The sequence below is a fragment of the Neovison vison genome, chromosome 1 (assembly GCF_020171115.1).
Source record: "Neovison vison isolate M4711 chromosome 1, ASM_NN_V1, whole genome shotgun sequence".
Taxonomy (NCBI): domain Eukaryota; kingdom Metazoa; phylum Chordata; class Mammalia; order Carnivora; family Mustelidae; genus Neogale; species Neogale vison.
This window is the reverse complement of record NC_058091.1, coordinates 211,596,316-211,612,337: the sequence shown is the minus strand read 5'-3', so window position 1 is coordinate 211,612,337 and position 16,022 is coordinate 211,596,316. Positions and strand designations below refer to the sequence as shown.

The window sequence follows — 16,022 nt, the reverse complement described above, 5'->3', positions numbered from 1 at the left end:
ATGGCTAGCAGCGACAGCACCTACGCCGCGGAGAGCCCCCTCGGCTCCGACGGGGATGAGGAGGCCCCCCGAAGGCTGGAGAGCGACGAGGAGTCGGAGAGCGAAGAGGACGAGACGGCCGCGGAGTCGGAGGAGGAGCCGGACGCCAGGTAGCGTGCGCCCCTCTCCTCAGGCCACGGCCCGAGCGCTCGACCTGCCACGGGCCAGGAAAAGCGGCCTCGAGGGCAGGTGCTTCGCAGGGAGACGCCGCACGCCTTTTTCTTTTTTCAGCGCTAGCGAGCATTTCCTCCCGGCTAAGCACTTTCTCTCAGGTGGTGTTGCCTTGGTAAGGAACTTGAAGGTGAAGGCGCTTGCTGTCAGCTGGAGTGACAGGCCCGCCTGCAGCAGCAAAGTTCATTACCGCCCCCCCTTCCTCCTCCTCCCCCCTCCCCCCTCCGCCCAGCAACTTGTGACTTGGTGCTCCTGTTTATCACTGGGGATTTACTTAGGGTCCTGCCTAACTGCAAAAATGTGCTGAACCACTTACACTGGGCCCAAGGCCTAGGAACAATCTTAAAAGCCTGAGCGGGAAGAGAAGGGGATATGAGGTGGGGGTGCAGAGGGAGAAGGCTGCTCTAGAGCCTTCAGATGACTGACTGGAGGTCTCTCGGAACCTGGACTGGGTCGCTTGTAAGAGGCCTTTAATTTGGTACAGAGGCTCGTAAATTACTTGGAGAAAAACCACGAGTTTCAATAACCCCTCTTCTTAAAATCCTTTTTTTTGGTTCCAAATATCAATGTTTCAATGAATGGGATTACAATTAGGCAATACTGTATAAAAATACGAGTCTCCTTCGTCTTCCATCTCCCAGCCTTCATGTAGGCCCTAAAATGAGAATAGTAGGACTCATCTCCTATTTGGATTTGTTTCTACTTTCCCATGTTCTCTTTGGGGTAAATCTATTAATATCAGTAGAATGGCTTTGTAGGTGACAGAAGGATGTGCAACATTTCAGAATGCCCCTCTTACTCAAAGTTAAAAGTTCTGTGCAACCAAAGCCCGCAGAGCTGAAGTTGAAATAGCCCAAAGAGTACCACTGATGAAGAGGAAGGTCAGTCAGTTTAGAACTCTGGAATGTTGGTCCCATATCTTTTTTTTTTTTTTTAAGATTTTATTTATTTATTTGACAGATCACAAGTAGGCAGAGAGGCAGACAGAGAGAGAGGGAAGCAGGCTCCCCGCTGACCAGAGAGCCTGATGTGGGGCTCGATCCCAGGACCCTGAGATCATGACCTGAGCCAAAGTCAGAGGCTCGACCCACTGAGCCACCCAGGCGCCCCTGTTGGTCCCATATTTACCTCGTAACTGCCAAGTGGGAAGCAGGCACATACCTGCCCTCAAGGATTTTATGGAAGAAGTAAGAGAGCAAATGGGGAGCATGAGTCTCTCTACATAAATGAGAGGGGCAGGCAGGGAGGAAGACCGTGTATACCTCGGAAGCTCAGAGGAGAGTATGTAGATCTGTGAGTGCATCGGCAGTGGGCATGACCTGGGCTTTAGAGAGTAGGCAGGAGATGCAGAAAGGAAAAGGGGGAAGAGAAGATACCTGTGGGAAATGGAACAGGAAGTCATGACCTGTGATTCCTGGACAATACAGAGAAGGGAAATCTGTCAATCCCAGCCTTTATAACCTTTCCCACTTAATGGTGTTCAGGATCCTTGTATCCTTGCCCAACCAAAATTTACCACCTAGAGAATTTGAAAACTCATTTACTCTAAAATGGGAGCAGCTGACAGTGATTCAAAGCACCAGGCTGAGGTTGCATTGCCCTTTGACAAAGGTCAGGATCTTCAGGTGAAAAATGGGATTTATCTGCAATAAATTTCACTTGCTCTGACTACAGATGGTAAGGTGGATATCAGGGCAAGAGTCAGAATTAGTTGAGTGAGGGCAACCAGAGAGAATAGGGTTGGGAGTGGAGGTATTGTTAATCTTTTAAATTTTTTGGATTTGACGACATGGGTAACAAGAAATCAGTAAACTTGGGAGCAAGATTTAGGAATACAGACTGAAGTTATAGAAGGGTTACTGACAGCCGATTGAAAAGTTGGTTTTGGAAGGACTCAGATCAGGGAGACAGTAGCAAAGAGAAAGATGTATAGGGATTGAACCATGGTGAGGCCAGAGGAAAGGAGATGGGAACCATAGCTAGAGGTAGAGAGCTGTCAGTGGGCAGCATGTCTCAGGGAATTTTTCCTACCTTGAAATGTTGTCAGAAATCAAACCATTTTGTTGTGTGTAAGTTTACAAATATGGCCTAAAGTTCTTTTTTTTTCCCCCCCTGAGGCTAGAGGTGTGAACTTAGAATATTCTCTAAAGGATGGGAGGTAAGAATGCTGTCCCATCATTCTTAACCCCTTCCTCTTGGCTATTCCACCAAAGTTGTACAGTTTTAAGAGAGTCCACTCATTCTGTGCCAGTCTTAGTGCTAAATGTTCACGGATGTTTTCTCATTTAAACCCTCCCAGCAATATTATTTGATGACTGTCCTTTTATAGATGAGGAAACGGAGGCTTTATATAATTTACTGATGGTATGAGACATATACTGATGGTGTAAGAACCTGAAGGTTAGGGGTGCCTGGGTGGCTTAGTTGGTTAAGCGTCTGCCTTTGGCTCAGGTCATGATCCCAGGGTCCTGGAATCGAGCCCCGCATCTAGACCTTCCTTAGTGGGAAGCCTGCTTCTCTGTCTCCCTCTGCCTGCTGCTCCCCCTGCTTGTGCTCACTCTCTCTGTGTCAAATAAATAAATTAAAAAAAAAAAAAAAAAAAGAACCTGGCAGTGAACCTGGGTTTGCTTCCTCCAGGCCACTGCTGGACTTTCACTACCTCCCTTCCTTTGCAGGAGAGAGACCCTTTCTGTAGGTGAACCTAGAATAGTCCCAACTAGCTTCTACCTTGAAAAATTGGTAGACCTCATCTCTTTGAATAATAGTGGGAGATTTCCCCCATCTTGAATGGAAAAGTTGGTTGCATTTTCTTGAGGTTGGAACCATTCTCAGAAGTTAAATTACAAACTGTCTTTTTTTTTTTTTAACTAAGAGGCAGTTAATAGTAAATAAATAGAAATAGCCTAATAGTAACAGAATGATTGATTACTGTGTCAACTTTATGTGATATTACTAGGCCATTATTAAAATGCTGTTTATAAAGATTTCTAACAACATCGGAAGTATGTACATTGAATATGAAAGAAGTGTTCATTTTATAATTTAGAATGATCTCACTATAAAATACGAATTGGAAAAAGGCCTAAAATGTTAGTAAAGTTTCATAAAAGGTTAATAAAGGTTAACATAATAAAGAACATAATAAAGGTTATGGTAAGTTTTATTAACCTTAAGTTTAAAAAAGGTTAATAGTAGCTGTCTCTGAGTGATGGGATAATGGTTAACTAAAATTTTTTTTTAAATCTGTATTTTTTGACTTTTCTATAATGAACAGGTAGTGCATTTTATTATCAGAAAAATGAACTTAAAAATTCAAAAGGCACAATGTAATCTTCTTGTAAACCTTTCTTTACACTTTCAGGAATGGTAGATGGAATTATCTGTAGTGACCTTTCTAAATCAAGGGAAAAAATTCCCTTTAGTTATAACACCCTTACACATGCCATTGCTTGCACTGAATCAGAGAACTACCCTCCTGATGTATTATTTAGTGATACGAGTATGATATATCGCATGAAGAAGCCTGAGTGAACCTATCAGCCCTTCTATCATGGGCAAATTCCCTTTTTTCTCAGAACCTCAATTTTCTCATCTGTAAAACGGTAGTAATAATTCCTAATTTATAAGGTTGTCATAGGATTAAATGAACTGTGTGAATTTGTGTAAGAGCACTTGCTTTTAGTAAGTTCCCAATGAGTTTTAGTTTCTTACCTCTCTTCAGATGAACCATTACTGGCAGCCAATCTTTATCTTCTGCCCACCTTCATCAGTGAGGGACGAGTAAAAGTCTCACATTTTAACATGAGTCATGATCCTGTTTCACTTTGGCTTTTCTATTTTCATTCATTTACTGAACATTCACAGAATGCCTACTAATTGCCATGGGCCATACAAGGTTACTAAGGAAACAAAAATTACTAAGAATCCATTACTGTTACAGTTCACATTCTCATTGGAGAAACAGAAAAACACAATTATATCATTAACTGTTATAGGAGATTTAAGGGAAAAAGTTCTGTGGGAAGTACCTGAAAGTAGGGATCAAGTCTTGGGATCCATTGTCCCTGGAAGGATTGGAGAAGGCTTCCTCAGGGGTCTTTGGAGCAGGCTATCCAATCATAATGAGGTGCCTAGAAAGCTAATAGTTTGTGAATATTGGAGAAGGATTTTTGCGTTGCTAAATCTTTATACAAAAGCTAGATGTAGAGAGCAACTCTATAGAACCCACAGGATTTTGAGCTGGGAGAAGCTTTAGAAGCATCCTTTCCTAGCCAGTCCTTTTGCATTTTCTGAAACTGAATGTCAGGGGACATTTGTTCAAAGTCACACAGGTTTTTAGTGGTAGAACTGGGACTAGATCCAGAGGCCTCAGCTCCAATCCGATGTTCATTAGTTTATTCATTCAACAAATATTTATTGAATAAAGTGCCAGATACTTTGCAGGCACAAAGGATATGGCAATGAACAAAATGAACAAAGTTTCGTCCTACCTGGGAGTGACTTTCCAGTTCAGGGAGACAAACAAACAAATAAATATCTAATATGCCAAGAGGCAATAAATGATAGGAGGACACATACAGCAGGATAAGGGTTATGCTGTTTTGGATACATTGGTGAAGAAGGCCTCTCTGAGAAGGTCACACATGAGCAGAAAAGGAAGGAATGAGTGTTCTAAGAAAAGGGAAGAGTGGTTCCAAGGGCACTGAGGCAGGAACACGTGGGGCTTGTTTGAGGACACAAGGAGGTCAGGTTGCTGGAGCAGAGTAAATAAGGGGGAGAGTGGTGGGAGGGGAATCCAAGAGGTAGTTGGGTTGCAGATCAGGTAGGGCTTTATAGACCATAGTAAGGACTTCACATTTTATTCTGAGTAGAATAGGAAACTGTATTCAGTTTACCATATCACTCGAGCTTTAAAACAAACAAGAAAAACATGGTGATCGCAGTATTTCATTCAACAGTAAGGGCCTATATGTGCATGTACTCATTAGTAATTACTGGACACAGACTGTGTGCCAAGCACTGTGGTCTCCTATAATGGAGGGAGCTATGTAAATAGGCACTCATTATTTTTACATTTTTCTGACTGGAGACCAGTGAAGCCTGACCCTTTTAGTCTTTCTGACCAATCCCTTAAAAATTTTTCAGTATTTTTGCTTACAATCATTTTCTGTTGTTCTGTTTTAATTTCTCTATTTAAGCACAGAGGATTTTTGCCACAGCACTACCCAAAACTTAAAATCATCTTGAATTGCAGTTTTACCAGTGCCTGTAGAAATAGGTCTGACTGAGCTGATAGGAGTCAAATTATTAGTGACATTTACATTTACCTAATCATCATAAGAAACAAAACTTTTGGAAGGTGAAGGGAGCTTGTAAGGGGTTTTTGTTATTAATAGGGAGCACTCTATTTCCATATGTCTATTTATAGGCTGTCTCCCACTGCTGTGCTTATCCAGGTGTTTTGACAAGTGTGTTATTTGAGCCAGCCCTCTTTTGAGGTCAGTGGAAAGAGCTGAGGTGGGAGGGGTGACTGCTCAGGATGCCAGAGACTGAGGGAGGAGAGAGTATAAAACAGGCCCTTGGAGTCAGAAACTGAAGAGCTATTTAAATATTGGCTGCATGGGTATTACATGCCCTTGGTTAGACTTTGACTCAGTGTAGGGAATTCAGCAAGAGTTGGATTTTTTTTTTTAAACAACAAACCCATTAATGTGTGGAACATAGGGATTATGACTATAGAATTTTGCAAATATAGAAGAAATGTGTCTTATATTTCCTGGATAGTCGGAACCTAGGCTTAATGAAAACTTTGACTCAATTCAGACAATATAACCAAATTCCCCTTCCTACCAAGAAAATGTAGAGAACCAGGTATAAGAGACTGGATGTGGAGTAATCTTTGGCTTACATCAGCATTATCCAATGAAAATATAATGTGAGCTACATGTGCAATTTAAAATTTTCTAATAGCCACACTAAAAGACGTAAAAACAGAGAGAAATTCATTTTAATAACTTATTTAACCTCGTATCTGAAGTATTATCATTTCAACATGTAATCAGTCTAAAAATTATTAATGGGCTGCTTTATATGTATTTATGCCGTCTTTGAAATTTGATGTGTATTTCACTTTTCAGTGCATCTTGATTCCTCCCTCACAGCTCCATTTCAAATACTCAGTAGCCACCTGGGTCTACTGGGTACCATATGAGACAATGCATGCCTGATGATACCTAGACGTTAATTAGCTTCACTGGAATCCATAGGCCTTTTCCTGAAGATGTATATGCCAGGCCCTGTGCTAGGCACCAGGAGCATGAAGGTGATTGGGTGGCTCTCAAGGAGCTCAATCTGGCACGGGGAAGCAGTTGGCTCCAACATAATGTCATAAGCATTACACTAAGGATATTAACAAAGAAATAGAGAAAAGACATATATTCTTCTTCTTCTACTTCTTTTTTTTTTTTTTTAAGGTTTTATTTATTCATTTGAGAGCAACCGAGCACAAGCCAGGGGAAGGGCAGAGGGAAAGGGAGAAGCAGACTCTGCTAAGCAGGGAGTCCGATGTGGGCTGCAGTCCCAGGACCCCAGGTATCATGACCTGGGCCAAAGGCAGACACTTAACTGACTGAGCCACCCAGGCACCCCAAGACATACATTCTTCTTAAAATTAGATTTAGAAAAGTTTTGCGGAGGTAATACAGCAGCTGGGCAGGAAGATATTTCAGACACATATGTGTTTAGGTATTCCTTTAGCTCCTTGTTCCAGCTCTTGTGCTGCTAATTGTGTTCCGTTTAAGCTTTCTTTTTCTCTTCTAGAAGCGCTCAGGATTTCAAGGCTTGAGAATGTTGAATGAATAAGTGAATGGCAAGAATAACAATGAATGAATAAGCAAGTGAATTGTCAAATCATCCTGATTCCTGTGAAAAGCAAATTTAGTTGGGAGGTTGAACCCATTAGACCAGGGAGAATTTTGGTGTCATTCGTTTAGGGGAACTGACAATGTCCAGGGACTCTGGAAACACAGTAGCTTGGAGGGGACAGTGATAAGTACAGAGGGATTGTTCAATTAGGATGTCTGCGGTCATCATTCCCACCTTCTGTGACTTGTTGGAACACTTCCCCTAGACTGATCCTTGAGCCAGATCATAGATGGGAGGATAAGAATAGGCTTTGCTTTTTGTCCAGGGAAAAGTCCTCTATTAGGGCAACTGGAGTGTATTCAGTTCCAAAATTCCATATCCTAATCTGATAAAGTCCAAGATATGTGGGAAGATTAATTGATGCTACTGTTGTCTACCAAACTGAATGCTCCAGACCTTCTTATGGAGCTGGTAATATGTTTTCTTAGTTTGGTGATGCTTCTCTTTAAAAAAAAAATTCAGGGGCACCGGGGTGGCTCAGTGGGTTAAAGCCTCTGCATTCGGCTCAGGTCATGATCTCAGGGTCCTGGGATTGAGCCCCGCATCAGGAATCTCTGCTCAGCAGGGAGTCTGCTTCCTCCTCTCTCTGCCTGCCTCTCTGCCTACTTGTGATCTCTGTCTGTCAAATAAATAATAAAATCTTTAAAAAAATTCACATGATGCTAAACAAATTTATGTTTACCACAAATTTCATCAGGGCACTTAAAATTGTCGATTTGTAAATAAGATTAATTTCCTCCTGTTATGACTTTATTAAATTAACATTTGTTAAATGGAGCAGAGGGGGCCAGATGGTGAGCCATTGTTCTCCAAAAGGCCACAAGGGAAATCATGGTAGAGAAGTTTATTACTCCAAGACCTGGAGGAAGTACATGGCATAGCTCAAGGGGCCACACAGGGAGGTCAAGGCAGAGGGCAGAGAGGAGGTCAAGACCTGGGACATAGGCCTTTATTAGGGTCCATGAGTGGAAGATTTTGGGGCTTCCTGGGTTAAGACTGGATCAGTCAATTCAAACTAAAATGAGTGTGGTTTCGGTAAGCTTCATGAGGTTCTTATCTGAGGGGCATGCAGCGGAGAGGCATTGGGGGTGGGGGAGATTGTTGATCACAAGAACTGTCGGGGAAGTCATATCAGGAATTTCCTGGGTCATGTGACTCTTCAGACAGTTACCCTGGGCATGTGCCAGCATGAGGGAGGCTGCTGTCTCTTCAAGGCTCTTGCAGGTCACTTAGCCAAACAAAATAAATGCTGAGACAGCAATACCTGGGAATGACTTAGCCAAGCTTGTGACACTTTCAGTTTCAGAAATGTACCTAATATAAGAAAAGGGGCACATTCTGCAAATATTTATTAAGAAACTACACAAAGTGAGTGAACCAAACAGAATCCGTAACCTTTAGAGTCCAGTTTCTGGAGAGGGCAGACAGTAAACATAATCTCATGTGCAATTAGTCGAAGTGAACACACTGGTAAAATGAACTGGGCCTGGGGAACTGAGGTGAGGGTCTACTAGGACCCTGGCCCATCAAGTCTCAGAGCCTTAAGCTTCCCTGCTCATTTCCCTGTGAGTTTTGTGTCAGTCTCTGGGTCCATCTGGCTAGGCCTTCTCTCTCTGCCTGCAGAAGAAGGTTTCACTGTTCTGAGTTTAAGTCTGGCAGGAAAGCCTGGATGCTGATGGCACTTCCCTGGAAGGGGCCTTAGCATCATTTCCCTGAGTTACGTTGCTGATGAGCGAGCAGAGACCCAGAGAAGGGAAGGGAAACCAGTATTTAGCGAGTCTATTCCTTGCACTGTCACTTGTTATTTTGAGTTATTTTCACAGTAACTGTATGATGTAAGCATTGTTTCCATCTCTGTTTTATGGGAAGAGAAAATGGAGGCTTAGCAGTACTGAGTAATTTATCTAATGTCAGGCAGCTGGAAAAATGTGCTAGGATTCTAGCCCTAGTCTAATGGCAGAATTAATACTAGAATGGCCATGAGTTCAGGGCCCACCTCAGGATTTTATATATGTGTACACAGTATACACAATCTGGTCTTTATTAGCCAATTTCTTACTTTTTCACTTGAGTCTAAAATTACTTTAAAAAAATTTGAATTTCAGTTTGCTTCTAATTTCAAAAGCAAAGCATAAAAGATCCAGAAAATCTACGTAGTAGCAAATTCTGAGCAGCATCTTAGCATATTAAATTTCCTAGGGTGTAATGGGGAGAGAAGATCTTGTATTTAAAAATAGACATTAGGCAATCTTGTGTGATTGAATTTTCATAAGGTCAAACAGTAACACCAAAATAACTGCTCTACTTGTTCTGTGGGATCATATGATAAATGTTCAATAGGTATTTACTCTTAAAATTCAGATCCTTTGTTTAAAAGAATTTTTGGATTTAGCATGGTACACTTCAAAGTTTGCTTTTCTAGTGTGTGTTTGTTTTCAGGAGACAATGAGGAGAAGAATGAGACCGCTGTGGTCTTTGTCTCCTCTTAGAGTTTTTGGATCTCCAAGAAGGGCTTCAGGAAATCCCCTCTTCATCCAGCACCATTTGGGGCATAAACCAGGTTATAATGGATAAACACATAATAGGATTGAAACGACCTGGATTATCATCCTGGTTCTGTACTTGCTGTGTGACTTGGTGTAAGACATTTAACCTCTCTGTGTTGAGTGTTGCATAGACCTGTGTTGCATAGACCTCAAGGCCCTGCCTGATCTGCTTACCTCTCGCAGCTCCTCTCACATTCTTCTTTGATGTTCACAACCCCCACTGGCTTTTTTCAGAACCTCCAGTGTGCTCAGCCTATTCCTGCATGCTTGTCTTTGACTTGCTCTTTTCTCTCTCTGGTGCTTCTTCCCCAGACCTGCTCTCTAGGTGTCAGTACCAATGATGAGAGACTTTCCTCAGCCATTCTGCCCATCAGGCCCTCTTCTTAACTTTCACTATCACATTATTCACGATTTCAGATTGCTCTTCATAGCACCATCACTATCTGAAACGGTGGGTTTTGTTTGTTTGTTTGTTTATTCATTGTTTATTGCCACCACTAGAGGGAAGCTCCATGAGGGCAGGGGCCTTGCTTTGCTTCTCTGCTGCGTCTCCAGCAGCTAGGACACGGGGTCTGTTGCACAGTAGGTGCTTAAGAAATGGTTGTCGAATGGACAAGTGGTTGGAGCTCACCATGAAACATTTCATCTCAGGGTCTCAGGTTTCCTTCTCTCAGATCAACGTTGCTTATACCATCACCATCTCAAATCATTTTGTTCCTGGTGCCAAGACAAGGGCACAGAGAATGAGAACTTACAAGAGGTCTTTGAATTTGGCAAAAGGCCAGCCACATAGAGAGAAATTAAGGACAGAAGTGCTCACAACTTTGAGAGGGTTGAAAGTTTAAACCTGTCAGCATCTGGTTTAGATTGGATTCCCTTTTGAACAAACCCCTCCAATACTGGACCTAAGACACTCTCCTGGGATTGGGGGCATCAGAAAGGGGAAAGTGGGTGCTTAGGAGTGAGAGGGCACCAACAGCCCGTTAGTGCTACAGTTGCGGTCCTGCTCAGAGGAATGAGGGAAGACTATTACCTAGGACACTGCAGAACAACTTTCTTCATGCCCTCAGCCTCAGATCACTTATAACTCTGGGACAGAGGGATAATCTTATTTCCCTGAGAATCCAGGATGCAAAAGGAGGAGTGGGAAGAAAGCATATACAAAGTCGGCAGTGTTGATATATGAACTGAAATTGCCCAATAACAAAATGTGTAGTTAAATCGGCGGATAGAATTAGGACTCCTACTCCATTTATATACTTGGCTGGAAGAAAATCCCTGGATACCAACCCAGGTTGACGGGAGATGCAGGTCACACAGACTTTGTGGACCAAGGCGGAGAGAGGACAGCCAGCAGCAGAAAACTGGGGCCCTAGCATCTGAATAACTTCCAACAATCAATGGCCTACTTAATCTTAGAGTAGAATGGCAAGAAATGGCAACCATTTCTTAGAGTTTTCTTTCCATTTTTCTTTGCTCCAGTTCTTACCTGCTACTCAAACTGCCAGAGTTTCCACTTGTCCTAAGTTCCCCTGGACTGAGTTTGCAGAGCTTAAGAGTTGAGAATCACAAATTTAGAAAGCCAGTCTTCCAAACAGTTTTCCATTTGCCAGTAAGGTTTTATGTGAGTGCTTTTCTCTAGGTGAGGAGAGCTGCCTTGGGTTCTAGTCTGCATCTGTCAGGTTTTAAGTTGTAATAGAGGCTAACTGTGACCTATTTAAGCACAAAATGATTGTATTCACAGACTACTGGTAGTTTAGAGACTCATGAGAAGTGTGGAAAAGAGGAATTAGATAGCCAGGAACAACCATTAAAACCATGCCTCAAAACCGGTCTGGTGAACTATAAAACTCAATCATAAAAAGACAAATATCCCAAATTTAAAATGGGCAAAGTATCTGAACAGGCAGTCTCCAAAGAAGATAGACAGATGTCCAATGAGCACATGAAAAAATGTTCAGTATCATTAGCCATCATGGAAATGCAAATCAAAACCACAGGATACCACTTCACAGCTACTAAGGTAACTCTAACCAAAAAGACAATAATAGGTACTGATGAAGATAACAGGAAAATCAGACCCTCATACACCACAGGTGGGAATGTAAAATGGTTACAACTGCTTTGGAAAACAATCTGGTAGTTCCTTTAACAGCTAAACGTTGAATTACCATGTGACCCAGCAATCCATTCCTAGGTACATACCCAAGAGAAATGAACAGATCTGTCTGCATAAAGCTTGTTCACAAGTGTTCATAACAGTATATCCATAATAACCAAAAAGTGGAAATGACTGAAATGTCCATCAACTAATGAATGGATAAAGAGAATATAATACATTCATACATGGGACATTATTCGGCCATAAAAAGAAATAAAGTACTGATTTATGCTACATCATGGATGAACCTTGAAAACAATACGTTTAGAGAAAGAAGACAGACATAAAGGACTACATATTGCTCGTTTCCACATTTACGCAAGGTCCAGAAGCAGCAAATCTGTAGAGAGGGCAAAAGTTGGTTAGTGGTTGCCTAGAGCTGCACAGGAGATGGTGAGAGGATTGGAGGAGGATGCTTAAGGAGTGCGGAATGTATTTTTTTGATGATAAGAATGTTCTATAATTAATGGTGATGATTTGTTGCTCAACTCTGTGAATATAAAAAACCAATGAATTGTACACTTTAAAAAAAATTTTTTTAAAGATTTTACTTATTTGACACAGAGAAATCGCAAGTAGGCAGAGAGGCAGGCAGAGAGAGAGAGAGGAGGAAGCAGGCTCCCGGCGGAGCAGAGAGCTCGACATGGGGCTCAATGCTAGGACCCTGGGATCATGACCTGAGCCAAAGGCAGAGGCTTTAACCCACTGAGCCACCCAGGTGCCCTTGAATTGTACACTTTAAATGGGTAAGTTGTATGGCATGTGAATTTTATCTCAATAAAGTTGTGTTTTAGAAAAAGTTCTTGGGTAAGGTAATGGTTGCCATCACTCCCGGGCACTAGATGTCACCATCTGTACTGTTGCCACACCCATGCCAGCAAGTCGGAATTACAACAGCAGCCTATGCTACCCCAGAGAGAATGAGGATCTCTTCCATGTCGTTTCTTCATCAGTGGCTCTCAAGGCAGTCTGGAATGGATGTGAAGATCATTACGGGGAGAATATGTGGCATGGCCCCCTCCAGGACCCGCAAGGTGAAGGGTTTGCCAAATGGGAGGAGAGGTCAGATGTCTACTGGAACAGCATGAGGCCCTGGACAAGGCTTTCTTCAGGTTTTGTTACCTGATCCTCAGAACGTTTAATACATAGTGTGATAGATTTTGCTTTTTCTATGGATGTGTAACACTTTTTAAAACAATGGAACAAACCAGCTGGTTATTATTTCCATAAAGACTTTAACTGGAGATACAACACAGAGCAATGAACAAATATAACCATAGAACATTGAGTTACCTTTTCCCCATGAAATATCACCTTAATTTAACTATCACTGTTTATTCTAGCTTTGATTTTCCATTTTATGACAAAAGAAAGTCTTTAACTTAGGCCTCAATGTGAGCTGTCATGTACATCTTGATATCTCTGCTTTGAGGTTTCCAGGCTCTATGGAAATCTCCTATCTGTTTGCATTATTAGAAAGTTAATTGCCTTTTAATTATTTAAGTCCTATATGCCTAGATCAATCCTCCTTTGGAGATTTATGCTCCAACTCACAAGGGGGGCTACTTCGACCCCGGTAAGGGGGTGAAATGAGACTCAAGTAGTATCATATGGTCTTTTCTGCTAACTTGGAAATGGAGACAAACTTTCTATTTAGCTAGTTTTAGAAACAAAAGGTTTGGGGGGACAGGTCTCAATTTTTTGGAGATCTACTCCATTTTATTTTGATCTTTACAGTAGTATTTTGGGGGTACACTGAGTGGCTTAGTCATTTAAGCATCTGTCTTCAGCTCAGGTCATAATCTTGGGGTCCTGTGATCAAGCCCCACATCGGGCTCCCTGCTCAGTGGGAAACCTACTTCTCCCTCTCCCTTTGCCTCTGTGATCTTTTATGCTCTCACTCTCAAATAAATAAATAGGTAAATAAATAAAGTCTTTTAAAAAATAATATTTTGGATAGAATACTGGTTTTTCTGTTTTTTAAAAAATTGTTAGCTAATTTTTCTTTTGGTCGAAAAAATTCTAAATTTACTTCTGCAACCTGTCCAAGAAGAACATTAGCTAAAATTGCTGAGCATAACTTCTTGTCTGGGTTAGTACCCAGAAAAAAAAAAAAGTGCTCTTTAAAGCTAACTAAAGGCTGTCAAGGCAGGGAGTCTGGAATATAGAAGATGGGTGGAGAGGAGATCCTATAGAGATGGGAAGGGTAGGACTGTGAATGTGGGATTACTCAAGTGAGCTTCTAAAACTGTAAAACAATCCACCCAAAATAGAGCACATACAAGGAATGCCTCTGCTCCAGAATTCTGTGAGCATACCTTATTGTCTACGCAGGGGTAAGAGAGTGAAAGCCATTTGACTCTATTCTGTCACTGGGGAAGGCCTCCGTCCTTCATCAAGGCAGTTCAAGCCATCCGCCAGAGGTGAGGTTGTAATGTTCTTCCTACCCCCTTCTCTTTGTTCTTTGAAATACAGAGGTTGAGAGAGGGAGAAGCAATAAAATACCTTTCCAGAAAGCCAGGATTCTGTTTTTGTTTTTGGTTTATCTCTTAATCTCCCTGGGAAATAACTGTTACAAAAAGAAACTAAGAACTCCAAGCAGTTATGTAGACTCTGGGACTGAAGGTGCAGGTTGGCGGCAGCCCTATTGAGCCATGGGCGGGAGAAACTGAGGAAGCTATGCTAAAGACAGTCTCTGTCTAGAGACAGAGAGACAAGATGCCTCATGATTTTCTTCTTTCCTCTTCCCTCTGAGGCCTGGATACATCTGCCCTTGGATTCCATGAGAAATCTCTATTTCCTTAAGTGCCCCTTGGCCCCAATTTAAGCTGGCTTGAAGGCATTTGTTCTTAGCACCAAGAGTGCTTTAATCTCTCTTTAATATTTCTTTCTTTCTTTTTAAAGATTTTATTTATTCATTTGAGAGAGAGAGAGGCAGAGCACAAGCAAGGGGAGAAGGCAGAGGGAGAGGGAGAAGCAGACTCCCCACTGAACGGGGAGCCCTGTGTGGAGCTCGATTCCAGGACCCTGAGATCATGACCTGAGCCTAAGGCAGACACTTCACCATTTGAGCCACCCAGGGGCCCCTCTCCTTAACATTTCTATCAGATACTTTTTCTCCTGGAGTTCTTGGCTATACATGTGCCGTTCCTCAGGGCTAGCCAAAAGAACTTCCTTAAGGTGGAGTCATGCCCCAAGTTTCCCGAAATACTTTTCTCCTCCAATAAGGAATCTTTTGGACGTCAACAGTTACAATATTGAACCCAAACTGCCATTCCACTTCATCACCACAACTTACTGCCAGCAAATTTTTCAAAGCCTGCTTTAGATCAGGAAGAACTCATCCTTCTCATTTCCATGCCTCCCTATTGCAAATATTTTAAACTCTGTGGAACATAGCATTATGGACCTGAAGAGAGCTTTATGGTGACCTAACACGGACTTTAGCAGATACCATCCAGGCGCTGGTAGCTAAAAGTTCACAATCAATCTCAGTTTGACTTCAAGAATCAGAGTCCCAGACTTCTTTGGATCTCTCCCGGAGTTGTTAAAGCCTTAGGACTCGAAGTTCTCCAGGATGTACTGGTGAGAGTGGCAGGACCTCTTAGAACCACAGAGTCTGAAAGACGTGGGTGTGTGTGGGAGCAAATGAAACTATGAGTACACCAGGGTGTCATGTGCCCCTGGAAGAGAGGAGAGTGTGAATGGGTGTCCGTTCCCCTCCCCTCCTCTCAGTAGGATCATCAGGACCTCCTGACCTGAGCAGGTTCATGGGCTCCTGCTGCTGGCCAGCAGTGCTGCTCCCCATTGATGGCTTCTTCTCCACACCTTTATTGGGGTGTACTGCCAGATGCACAAGTTAACTCTCTTTGTTTGGTGTTTCGTTTTACTTTTGAGTTAAAGTTGGGAGTGAATGTCAGTCTGCTCTGTACCTAGCTCACTACTGTCTTTCTCTCGTTTCCTCAGTCGGGTGGTCAGGAAATGTCAAAATTTTCTTGTTAGAAATGTATTTGAATACATCTCAGGGTCACATTAAAATACCCTGTCCTAAATCCCCATTACAGTAATTGTGAGCTTTGAACCCCAATAGGGTCAAAAATGATGTTCCCACCACCCCTGGGATGTACAGTTAGGAAGTTCTCTCAGTGCAGTTTGATGAATGGCTTTTCTCTGAATTCAGG

At 42.3% G+C, this 16,022-nt stretch overlaps 1 protein-coding gene across 4 annotated transcripts in view; it reads left to right on the top strand.

The window, feature by feature from the left end:
• CMYA5 (cardiomyopathy associated 5) overlaps positions 1-16,022 on the top strand; it is a 90,262-nt gene continuing 74,240 nt past the window's right edge. For all 4 annotated transcript variants that reach the window (XR_006386571.1, XM_044266372.1, XM_044266354.1 and 1 more), the window contains exon 1: positions 1-149. Coding sequence is in view for 3 of the 4 variants with exons in the window: in XM_044266372.1 (XP_044122307.1) it covers positions 1-149 (149 nt within the window). In the remaining variant the exon portion in view is untranslated. The remainder of the gene's footprint in view (positions 150-16,022) is intronic.